The sequence below is a fragment of the Sorex araneus genome, chromosome 2 (assembly GCF_027595985.1).
Source record: "Sorex araneus isolate mSorAra2 chromosome 2, mSorAra2.pri, whole genome shotgun sequence".
Lineage (NCBI taxonomy): Eukaryota > Metazoa > Chordata > Mammalia > Eulipotyphla > Soricidae > Sorex > Sorex araneus.
Window position 1 is genome coordinate 202441952 of NC_073303.1, and position 12524 is coordinate 202454475.

At 53.6% G+C, this 12524-nt stretch overlaps 1 protein-coding gene across 1 annotated transcript in view; it reads right to left on the reverse strand.

Moving 5' to 3' along the window:
* DSCAM (DS cell adhesion molecule) overlaps positions 1–12524 on the reverse strand; it is a 602651-nt gene that overhangs the window by 26478 nt on the left and 563649 nt on the right. Inside the window, exons 27-28 of the mRNA XM_055127368.1 lie at positions 10130–10306; positions 1311–1341 (exon numbers count right to left, since the gene is read on the reverse strand). Coding sequence (XP_054983343.1) covers positions 1311–1341; positions 10130–10306 — 208 coding nt within the window. The remainder of the gene's footprint in view (positions 1–1310; positions 1342–10129; positions 10307–12524) is intronic.

The window sequence follows — 12524 nt, forward strand, 5'->3', positions numbered from 1 at the left end:
AGCCGGGAGCTGGGCGCGGAGCTGGGGCGAGGGGCGGCTTTCTCAGCCTGCTGTGGCCCAGGGGAGCCGCTTCCCTAGTACCTTCCTGAGACGTGACTCCCGCTGCTAGGGAGACGCCGTGGCCCCCACAGGAAGCTCCCTCAAGACCCCCACCCCCTTCCTGCCGCTGCTCTTCCCAGCCAGTGGGAAGTGGCCGACAGCTGAGTATAAAAGCACGTTACTTGGTATCTGGATCTCTTGCTAGTGGGACTCCGACCCATAGAAGAGAAATCACAAGTCAAAATCATAAGTATTGTGTCAGCCTATCCTCAACAACCCCTTCTGCCCAACTGCTGCCCTTCCGGAGCCCCGGAAACCCAGGCCGCCTCTCACAGCTGCTACCGTGCCAATCACCCACTGGCCCCGCACAAGGAAGCCTCTAAGGAGATGCAGGCCGAGCAGCTGAGACTCATGGACACAGCAGTCCCTCTGACTGAGGACCCCGGGGCGCCCTCGGGAGCAGGTGGGCTGAGTCCTTGGCCTGCTGTAGCACCCACACCCACCCCGGTAGCCATGCCAACGGCTCAACTCCACTGCCCCACTAATATCCTCTGCAGACACCAAATCTCAAAAAATCTTGGGTGCTCCAGGCTGAGAACTCTGGGGTGTTTCTGGAGTGGGGGCAGGCACTTCTGGGAGCTCCGGCAGCTGCACACACTTCCCTGCAGCCTCCGCCACGCCAACTCATTGGCCCAGACCATAGATCCTGAAGTGTCGGGACCACACAGCCACATACATGGCTACGCGACACTTCCAAACTCATCAGTACTGAAATCCTAGTAGGAGCACACCAAGTTACATGGGGAAGTAGCAGAGGAGCCAGCTCAACCCAATAAACAAAAGCAGTAACAGGAAAGGCCCGACCAGCAACCAACAGCTCAGTAAATCCGTAGACAAAGGACCTAACACCCCCCTGGGGAGATACAACAACTTTTTTCACATATTTTATTTTACTGAAGTATTTCTGACAATCCCTTTAGATAATTAGTTGCATCAAGCAATACAAAGTAAGTTGTCGTATTGCCTGCTAAGGGGGCAGGCCTGGAGAGTGGTTTGGGAAATGGGGACAGTGGCAGAGGGAGGGTCACTTTGGTGGTGGGGTTGATGTTTGAACACTGAAAGCCTGTAATGAATGTATTATGATCAAATTGTAAACCACTAGTGTTAAATAAAGTATCTCATTTGCAAAAAAAAAAAAAGGAAAATGGTTAAGGTGAGTTGGAAATCATTCTCTGAAACATGTTATCTGGGAAGCAAGGCTGGGGTCTTACCTCATGAGCATTTCAGCTAAACTCTTTGCATCTGTGGAAAGAAAGCTCAGTGTTAGTACAGTGCATGAGTAATGCCCTCACGTTCACCACATCATGTGTGACCAGTGTTCTACAGAGAAGACAAAAGACACTTTCAAAGGTCATTATACATCCAACCACCGAGAGATCTATGGATTATTTCTTCTACATGGGATATAAATGTTCATGCATTTTCTGTACATATACCACTTGTTTGTATATCACATATATTGGCATATGCACCACACATATATCACATGTAAGCACATCCTTGTATCCATGCACACATCCATGTACACAGGTATGCATACATGTATGAGTTGGCATGTACCCATTCAGGCAGGTGAATGTTTGTGTACACATGGGTATACGTATGTCTTTGTGTATATGTATTTCATCATCATCATCATCATCATCATCATCATCATCATCATCATCATCCCGTTGATCATTGACTTTCTTAAGCGATCTCAGTAATGTCTCCATTCGTCCTAACCCTGAGATTTTAGAAGCCTCCTCTTTCCTCGTCCTTCCCAACAGTGCCGCATTGGAGGCTCTTTCAGGGTCAGGGGAATGAGACCCACCATTGTTACTGGGTTACTGGTTTTGGCATATGAGTACGCCACGGGGAGTTTGCCAGGCTCTCCCATGCAGTGTGAGTATTTGTGTATGTATAAGTATATAAACACTCGGGGGCAGGGAAATTCTGAAACACCCAGTGAAAGGTTTTATTATGAGCTATTTGTCATTTTTCAAAAAGTATATCTCAAATAAGTAAAAAAAATAATTTTATAAAGGTAACACTTCAAAGGGAATTCATTCATGTAGCACAAATTCTATTCTTTGTTATCAAAACATCAAAACCTAAAAGCTCACAGCACTGTAGATTAATGTAAAAGGCATTATTATGAATCTATGAGTACCAGAGTTTGATAAAAAAAAAAAAAGAAAGAAAGAAAGAAATGACATATCCCTGAGCCTGGAAACTTGGCTGTTTATTTTCAACTCATGCAGGAAATTATTTCCACCCCCACTGTTGTTTACAGAGACCTGGTTACCTTTCCGACAAACAAAAAATCCTGCCTGAAAACGATCTAGACAAAAATTCCCCTTTCAGTGCCACTGATGTGAAGTTCTCATTTTCCTTAAAACAGAATGTGTTCACTTTGCACATCTGTCCCAGTGAAAATGGAATGTTTTCTTTCTTTCAACATTAAACGCTTTACTGTTGTTTTTCTTTCGTTGCTCCCTGCAAAGTCCTGACATTCAATGTCATGTCAATGAAGAGAACTTTCTGGAAAAGGGCTCTGTGGACAGTGTTACTGAGTTGATAGAGACGTGGACGAAGTTACTGAGTTGATAGAGAATGCTCGCACTGGGGCATTTGAAATCCCATCTTTGGGAGACACGTATCTAATCATTTTCCGTGTTTATGTGGGGGATCCCTGAAAGGGGAGGGCGATCACGGCTCATTGCATGTGGGCTGACCCATGTGGGCACCGAAGCTGAGTTCAAGTTAGTTACTATTGCCGAGAGAGCATGCAACGGGGTGCTGGTGTGTGCACAGAGGGGTTCAGTCTCTAAAGCAGAGCAGGTCCCCTTGGTCCCGAAACAAAGAAAGCAAAAGGCATTTAACCTCCAGCTCCTATCTTTATAGTGACCTGCAGAGACAAAGTAAATATGGTGAGTTGCTTCTCTTCCTGAATGATGTAACACTGGCAAAGTGTATGTGTGTGTGTGTGTGTGTGTGTGTGTGTGTGTGTGTGTGTGTGTGTGTGTGTGTGTGTGTGTGAATGCCAGGAGCTTGGAACGGGTGAGCAATGTGTTCCAAACAACTCAGCTACCCAGTTCGATACCCTACAACAAGGGGCTCATTTTGACGGAGCCGGTGTTGCCCCTCGGGTCTCGGCGTGAAGGTAACGGAGACCTCAGCCTTGCCTGACGGGCTGCTGTCCTCATCGTATCTCCTTCGCTTCCCCACGTCACTCCTCACAGCCGCCCTTGCCGGGAATTTCTTCGGTTTTCAGACCTAAGCACTAGGGAATTGCAGCTGGCCAACAGGTGGGAACAAGGCTTCCTCAGACACGCAACATCTCTGTCCATGCAAGCTCCTCTTTGCAAGATCCTTCAAGGGAACCCCTGCACTTCTGTGCAGCTGAAACAAACCCCACGTGAGAGCTGCTTTCCTAAGAGCTACAAACCTGTCCTGGGTTTTCTCCCCGTTCAGGAATAGTAAACCCCCGGTGGGGGGAGTTTGATTAAAAAACCAGGACAACAGAGACACATGCAAAGGAAAACCAGAGAACCTTGAAACCAAGAGAGATACACGGGCAAACACAGGGAAACGGAAGCGTGTCCACAGTCTCAGGGGAGTCTGTCCAGAACCTTCTCTCCCACTGCCCAGGCTCTGCCCGAGACCTTCTGTGCTCCTCTGCACCCATTCTCAAGGACAGAATCGCTCTTGGACGAGTACTATCCTAACAGAAAGGCTGGGTTGGGGGTTTGAAAGGATAACTTTCGAAAAAGCAACAAAGGCAGATAAGAGAGAAAATGTGGGACGTGAAAGAAGGTGGGGAGGAAAGAAGGTCGGAAGGTTGGGAGGTTAGAAGGAGGGAAGGGAGGAAGGGAGGAAGGAAGGAAGGAAGGAAGGAAGGAAGGAAGGAAGGAAGGAAGGAAGGAAGGAAGGAAGGAAGGAAGGAAGGAAGGAAGGAAGGGAGGGAGGGAGGGAGAGAGGGAGGGAGGAAGGGAAGGGAAGGAGGGAGGAATGGAGGGAGAAAGGGAAGGAGGGAGGAGTGGAGGGAGGAAGGGAGGGAGGGAGGAATTAATGAAGGAAGGAAGGAAGGAAGGAAGGAAGGAAGGAAGGAAGGAAGGAAGGAAGGAAGGAAGGAAGGAAGGGAGGGAGAGAGGGAGGGAGGAAGGGAAGGGAAGGAGGGAGGAATGGAGGGAGAAAGGGAAGGAGGGAGGAGTGGAGGGAGGAAGGGAGGGAGGGAGGAAGGAAGGAAGAAAGGGAGGGAGGGAAGGAGGGAGGAAGGGAGGGAGAGAGGGAGGGAGGAAGATGGGATGGAAGGAAGAAGACGATAGAAGGTAGAAGGGAGGGGAGGGAGGGTCTGTAAAGCACAGAGTGAAGGAAAAATCCCCAGTATGTGGGTTCTGACCCCATCAAGCAGGGTCTGGGCACACCTTAGCTTGCCGTCCAGCTCCCGGGCTACACCCTGCCAGTGTTTTCACGAGTGGACACGGTGGGTTGCTGCACACCACAGGTCCCTGAGGCTCCTGGACTCACCCTGCTCTTCCTTAGGATGGACCCATTGGGAGCCAGGTTTTGGTCTGCCCGACGGGAGTTTTGCTTCCAGGCAGAGCTGGTAATGGCCTTCTAGAGCCAATGAGGTCATGTGAAACTATGACTGTGCCCAATCATGAACCCTAACTCTCTCTGGAAACAGAGACCCCGCGGGTTCCTTCTGATACTCTTCAACGGCTTCAAAGCCTGTTGGACGCAGTGGGGCTACTCGGCCCCAGCTGCATGGTCAGAGCTGAGTCCACCCACTGGCCCGACCACAGCCTCCTGCGCGCTGGGAAGGCGCTGTCCAGTTGGCACTGCCAGCAGCTCAGCCTGGTTGCTGCCAGCCCAGTGCTTTGCCCTCCTGGGTGGACGCTGACCGAAGCTCGTCTTCACCCAAGGCCTGCTGCCTGCATGGGAGTCAAATTTCTGTAAGGACGGCATTGCTGAGCTGTGGGCTCTGTCCCTGGCCCTTCACGGGGCTCGGCAGTGGGTTCAGGGAGTTGCTCAAAGTGAGCCTTGGCTTCTGAACTGCCCAAGGTTATAGATTTAAAACGGTTGCCCTTGCAGGCAATTTAGACTTTAGAGTTTAGGAGGTCGCTGTGCTCTAAAATTAGGAGAGCACTCAGGAAGCGAGAATATAGGTTGGCTAAATTACTTGAGTCCCATTTCTTTTTTTTTCCCCCAAGTTTTTACATAAAGAACATTATATTGTACTAATCTAACTAGGTTGCCTGCTGGCAAACAGGGAAGAGTTTCCAGGACTCAAACCCGGCCCCCCGGCGGCCTCCCAGAGTGGCCGTCACGGCATTGGCCGGCAACCCCACCTCTGAGTAAGTAATACAAGAAACCATCATTTCCTACAGCCCCAATTTTTCTTTTTTGCAGCATTGATTTTGATTGGCAATTTTTTTCCAGACAATTTTAACGTAGGATGAGGAAGTCCCTTCTGGGGACAGCGGTGGAACCACTGCATGAACTGATCAAATCTGTAAATACACTTGTACCGGCTCTAACCCAGGTTTTGGGTCGGTCTGAGTCCATGTGGGTCAGGCTGTCACTGGGCGATTCGCTAATGAACTGCATTCAGCTGCTTGCCGTCCCTCCCCGCAGTGAGTGGGAGCAAGAGGCTTCATCTGGGTCTGGAACATCCCAGGGGCCCCGCAAGGCACACGGCTGCACAGGCCTTGTTCCTTTTGTTTTCTTTTTGGGTCACACCCGGTGATGCACAGGGGTTACTCCTGGCTCTGCACTCAGAAATCACTCCTGATGGTGCTCGGGGGACCATATGGGATTCTGGGAATGGAACCCGGGTTAGCCTCGTGCAAGGCAAATGCCTTCCCCACTGTGCTATCGCTCCCGCCCCTCCTTGTCCTTTTTGATGTGTGCCAGTCTCTGAGGTGTGAGATGATGTCTCTCATGCATTGTTGGTGGGAATGCTGACTGGTCCAGCGTTTTGGGAAACAATATGGACGTTCCTCAAAAAGCTAGAAATTGAGCTTCCATCTGACTCAGCAATACCACTTTGGGGAATTTAACCTGGGGATGCAAAAACACACAGCAGAAATGCCATCTTTACTACTCACACTAGCTAGAATCTGGAAACAACCCAAGTCCCCGAGAACAGATGACTGGATAAAGGAACTGGTGTACATCTACACTATGGAATACTATGCAGCCACTGGGGAAGATGAAGTCATGAGATTTGCTTCTACGTGGAGGGACACAGAGAGTATTGTGCTGAGTGAGGTGAGTCAGAGGGAGAGGGACAGATATAGCATGATCGCACTCATTTGTGGGATATGGAAAAAAAAACAGAGTACGAGACGAATATTCAAGGACAGTAGAAAGAAGCGCCAGAAGGACCGGCCCGTGGTTGGACACCCACCACAAGTGGTGATGGAGAGGACAGTTAGGATAGAGAAGGACAGATCAATCCCAACTATGACAGTGCTTGTTGGAACTGATCACTCTGGATAAGAACTGAGTGCTGAAAGTAAGTAAGGGACAAACAGGATACCTGCATTGAAAAGCATAGTGCCCAAAAGGAGAGGGGGGGAGAGAGAGAGAGAGAGAGAGAGAGAGAGAGAGAGAGAGAGAGAGAGAGAGAGAGAGAGAGAGAGAGAGAGAGAGAGAGAGAGAGAGAGAGAGAGAGAGAGAGAAAGTGAGAGAGAGAGGGAGGGAGGGAGGGAGGGAGAGGGAGGGGAGGGAGAGGGAGAGAGAACGGGGACATTGGTCATGGCAAAGGTCCGCTGATGGAGGGACGAGTGTTGAACATTGTAAGACTGAAACCCGATCATAATCAATTTTGTAACTGCATGTCTTACTGAGATTCAAAGAAATTTTAAAAAAGAAGAAGAAAAGAAAAAACAATAAACCAGCACAGTCCTTCCTGGAGCCAACCCTTTCCTAGCACGTTCTCCCTGGTCCAGAGATGTGAGTTCCCCTCATATGTCATTATCTCTGCCACTGGAGTGTGGGTTCCCATAGGGCTGGGCCGGGGTCTCAGTGACCTGCTTTCTCTCCAGACTCTTGTGAACAAGCAGGAACGCCCAGTGTTTTGCTGGCGGGCTTCTGAAGATGCTGCTCGGGGCATGGCAGCCCAGGGACCACATTTTAGTGCCTTTGGGTTTCTCTCAGGCCCCATGCCGACCTGGCACGATGTCGTGGATGGAGTCAGCTCCTCCCCGCAAGTCTCAGGCCCCACTGGGGAGGTACGAGGGGCTCTGTTGGCATGAGCACAGCTTACAACTTCAGGAGAGAAAGCTTGAAAATGGAGAAAGCGGGGGCTGGGGCTGGGCTGGTGGAATTAGGAGCACGTCCCTTTGTGGACACAGCAGTCTCAGGGGAGCAGGCCAGGGGTCCGAGGGTGTACGCAGGTGAAGACCCTATGACGGCCGTACAGGAAGGAGAGGCCGCTGGGGTGGCTTCTCAGTATGTGAGTGAGATGACGGGAAGTGAAGGACAGATGTTATGCACAGTGTCCCTGGACTGGGACTGTCCAGCCGGGGCTGGGGTCCTAGTCAGCTCTTCCTAAGGCTCGGCCGTGGGCCGGGCAAACACCGAGAGTCAAAGAGGAGTCAAAGAGGAGACCTCGTCCCGTCCCGGAGAGGGCCTGCCACAGCCCAGACAGCAGCCACGGCCAGCCTGCTCTGCTTTTTTTTTTAAAAAAAATTAAATCACCATGAGATATAGCTACAAGGTTTCATGCTTGAGTTTCAGTCACACAATGACCAAACACCCATTTCTCCACCAGGGCACATTCCCCACCACCAATGCCCCAGTATTCCCCCCTTCCCCGCCCTCCCCCTGCCTCCATGGCAGACAATATTCTGAATACTCTTTCTACTTTGGGGCATTATGGTTTGCAACACAGATACTGAGAGGCCGTCAAGTGTGGTCCTTTATCTACTTTCAGCACACATCTCCCATCCCGAGCATCCCTCCCACCCTCACTGACTCAGTGACCCCTTCTCCATCCCAGCTGCCTTCTCCCCCAGCTCATGAGGCAGGCTGCAAACCATGGGGCAATCTTCCTGGCCCTTGTCTCTACAGTCCTTGGGTGTCAGTCTCATGTTATGTTATTTTATATTCCCCAAACGCTGCCTCTGCTTCTTAACCCCAGAGTCCTTTGAGTTTGGGGGGGAGCAGGGACCCGGAGCTGGAGCATTCGACTGCTTGGTCCAGCACCGAGCACTGCTCCAGTTCTTGCCAGACAAGTCTTGCCTTGGAAACCTGCCTTCGGCACCTGCTCCCCGCACACCGCGGGGCCCGCTGGCCTTGGCCGGCTGCTCCCCGGGGGATTCCTGGGCTGCTGCCTCTTTGTTCCAGAACGTCCCTTCCTCCCGCTGACCCTCACCCCTTGGCTCTGACCTTTCTCTGGCACAAAGAAAGCCAAACTGTTTCCGGGGATGAGAGGCCCTGCTCTCTGGGGCGAGCATCACCTACAATGTAGGTCCTGCGAGACTGAGGCTTGAATTAAAATGACATATTTGAAACTAAGTTGACCAAACTCATTGGCATCAATAAGAAATCAGCTCCCATGCAGACTTTGGGACACCTTAATGTCACCAAACTTCCAGGGGAAGACCCCATACACTGTCAAGAAAGACCCCAAACGTCTTCAAGAGTTAAGAATAGCCGGGCCTGACCTGCCACTTATTTTCCAGCTGTTTAGCCCAGGTGGAGGGGAGCAGGCCCCATCCTGTCCACTCAGTGCAGGGACAGTGCCCTGGACGAGATGGTGCCTCTCCACTATAGGGTACATGGACACACATACACACACGTATGGATGCACACACACACACCTACACACACACACTCAGATACCTTCTACTTACATGCATGCACCCTCAGCCCCACACTCATGCTTATATGCACACGCTCACACTCAGATACACTCAGATGTACAGTCATATACATACACTCAGGCACACACGCTCACACCCAAACACTCAGATACATATCAGATACTCATACACACATACTCACACACCCAAATACTTACACACTCAAATGCACACACTCAGATACACGCATACTTTCCTGCATACTCACCCAGATACTCAGACACTCAGAGACACACTCAGGACTTCCTGTATCTCCAGAGAGGTCTCTGTGGGGCCACTGAGGTACTCAGAGGAGAGTACCGCCAGGCTACCCCCACTGCAACAGGGACTTGCGTTTGTTTTTTTCTTTCAGATTTTGGGCCACACCCAGCAGTGCTCAAGGACACCCCTGGTGGGGACTGGAGGACTCTGTGGATGCCAGGAATGATGAACCCAGGGCAGCTGGGCCAGGCAAGGCCCTGCCCGTGTCCCACTGTCTCTCCAGCCCTGCTCTGAGGACTCTTTCAACGCTCCTGTAACCCTCACAGGATCACAGCACAGCGGGCACATGCGCCTCACCCAGAAGGGCTTGGCCAGGAGGCCCAGGCACCCCTGCCCCATGCAGGCGGCACGTGGCGGGAGTCTGTCCCTTCACTGAGCACCAGAGCACGACAGGGGCAGTGGCCAGGCTGCAGGTAGCCTGCTGCCACAGCACAGCGCCAGACACGCGAACGACAAGGCCAGCGCACGGGGCGCCCTCGGCCCCTTGAATCCCGGTCAGCCCCGGGCCAGCTCCACTTTCCAGACAATCATGGGCCTCTGCTAACGACACCCTCCCGGGGGGCTCAGCCCTCCAGCGCCTCTTCCCCGAGAGGACACCCCCCCTTCCCGAGCAGGGCACATCGGGCTTCTCAGAGGCAGCCCCAGCTGTGGCCTCGCCGGCCCGGGGGGCCGTCCCCAGGAGTGGGGTCCGGAAGCAGGGGTCAGCACGAGTCCCCACCTGCAGTCACGGGGGCCCAGGGCCTGGGAACAGCCTGGTCAGAATCCCTGTAGCACCCACCCAAGGTCGCTCCCCGAGTCCGACAGTCTCGTTACAGACGTCTCTCACGGGGGAGCCGAGGGGCGGGCGGGCGCGGGGACGAGGCGGCCCCCAGGGCTGAGTCCCCCACCCCTGGGCGCACGCACGCACTCACCTCTCAGCCTCTTGAGCCGCTGCTCCCGCCGCCGCCTCCGCACTACCAGCAGGAGCACCAGCAGCAGCAGGACGCCCACCAGGATGCAGGCGATGGTCACCAGCATCTTGAGCCCCTCGTTGGTCGTCAGCCCTTCCTCGCTCTGCACCACCGACTTGATGAGCGGAGGGATGGTGCCTGCGGGCAGGACGGCACGGTCACACGGGCGGCCCTGAGGACGCCGAGGCCGAGGGCTGGCTGCAGGGGGGGGGGGGTAGTGAGGGTTCCCGAGGCCATGCCCGGGACCCAAGGACATCCAGGTGGGGACACTTAACTCAGTCCTGGCGGGCCCCTGGGTCTGCTTGCTTCCCTTCCTCCACTTCTGCTCAGCCCCTCACACAGGGCTCTGTCCCGCCCATGTACCACAGCCGCAGCAGGCAGGCGGGGAGACGCCCGGGCTGAGGGCTGAGGGCTTCGACCTGTATGGACGACCTGGCACCAAGGGCAGAGGGCACTGGCGAGGGGGCACAGCAAAGGTGGAATAACAGGTCTGGCAACTGGACGGCAGAGTTTCTACAGGACACAGCCCAGGATGCACCTCTTTTTTTTTTTTACCTTTGGGGTCACATCCAGCGATGCTCAGGGGTTACTCCTGGCTCTGCACTCAGGAATTACTCCTGGCGGTGCTTGGGGGACTCTATGGGATGCTGGGAATCGAACCCAGGTCAGCCACATGCAAGGCAAACGCCCTCCCCACTGTGCTATTGTCCAGGATGCACAGTCTTAAAGGAGTATTGATTATCTTTTATTTATTGATTGATTGATTTTTGCTAATTTACTTTCGCTCGCAGGTTCAAGAGCAGATCTACTTGAAAATATCCAGGCCGCAGCCCGGCACCTATATCTCGTCAAAGGGGAACCACGGAGGCTTCTGACCCAGCTTCTCCGGATCAGGTTCAGTGAATATTCCAGAAAAAAAAAATGGGTCATCTTGAATTTTAAGATAAGGAGACCCGATTCTTGACTCTTTAAAGCATTCATTAATTCATTTTATTTTGGTTTTGAGGCCACACTTGGTGTACCAGGGCTCACTCCTGTCTCGGGGCTCCGGGGTCTGCCTGGCTGGTGCTGGGGGACCTTGGCGCTCGGGGGAGGGGCGGGGCCTGCTGTGCGCCGTGTCCGTGTCCAGCCCTTTGCAGTGTCCAAGAGACCTAACTCTGCCCTCTTGGCATCTTTGCAGAGGCCGAGTGCAGCTGAGCCCACAGGGATGCAGACCCTGAGGGTCCCCTGGGAGGGGGTACGTGACAAACACTCTTCCGTGGATTTTCTACGGAAGCTGTAGAGTTAGGAACTCAGCGCTCAAATAATCCAACTTCCTCTGGAGCAAAGACCAGGCTCTCCTGCCCGAGAGCACAGAGCAGGGGGGAGGGGGAGCACCTCGGGCCCTGCTCTCTGCAAAGCACAGCGTGTGGGGCTGGGCCCCAGCTCTGGCAGTGCTCAGAGGCTCCCCGGGGTGCACTGGGGGCGTCTGCAGAGGCAGCGGGAGGGAAAGTGAGAGCAAGGGTCCAAGGCAGCCGGCACCGCGGACAGAGATGCGGGGGCCTAATTGCCACAGTTTGTTTTTCCTCCCAATGAAAAATAAAAATCTCTCCAGGCAGACGTGACACAGAGATATTAAAGCCATAGATCCGTGAAATTGGCTTCCAGAGAATCCGTCATCTTTCTTTCTCCCCCCTCGGGAAAACGTAACCTGGGAGTCTCATTTCTCAGGGTGGCGACATCACTTCCGACTCCAGAAAAGTGCCTCCAGCTCCCCGGACTTGGGGGTCGGCTCTAAAGCCCTGTCCCCAGTGGGCAGGCTGCGTGGGAACCCTGCAAGGCCCCCTGGACTGAGAGAGACCGTCCTGGACTCTGCAGACGGGCCGGCGCAAAGGGAACCCCAAGCTACCAACTATCGGTGCTGGGCGCCTGGGCGTGGCTCTCGGAGCCCTGAACCCAAGGCAAGAAACAGATGCCCTGACCCTCCCCTCTCGGGCTCGGGGGAACCTGCGGCCCCCAGGCCAGTGCCAGGCGTGGGTCCTTCCTTCAGAGAGGGCTGGCACAGGTGGTGAGTGCCCGCAGGGGCGCTGGACTGGGGTCTTGCTCTCTGCAGAGCCTCGGGCTAGTGGAAGCAGCATCGGGACCAACCCCAGGACCTTGCTACTTTCTCTGAAATGCTGGGTGCCCCTGGGTGCTGGGCAGAAAGAACCCAGGAAGGAGTTTTCAGGGGTGGGAGGAGTGGAGGGGTGTCCACCGGCTTCAGGGCAGAAAGAAGTGGCTCTCGTTCAGGGCCCGTGTCCAGGAGGGGCATGGGGCCCCTGGGTTCCTCCACCCCCTTGTCTTAGCGGGGTCGGCCTGCACCCCTAGAACACCTCGG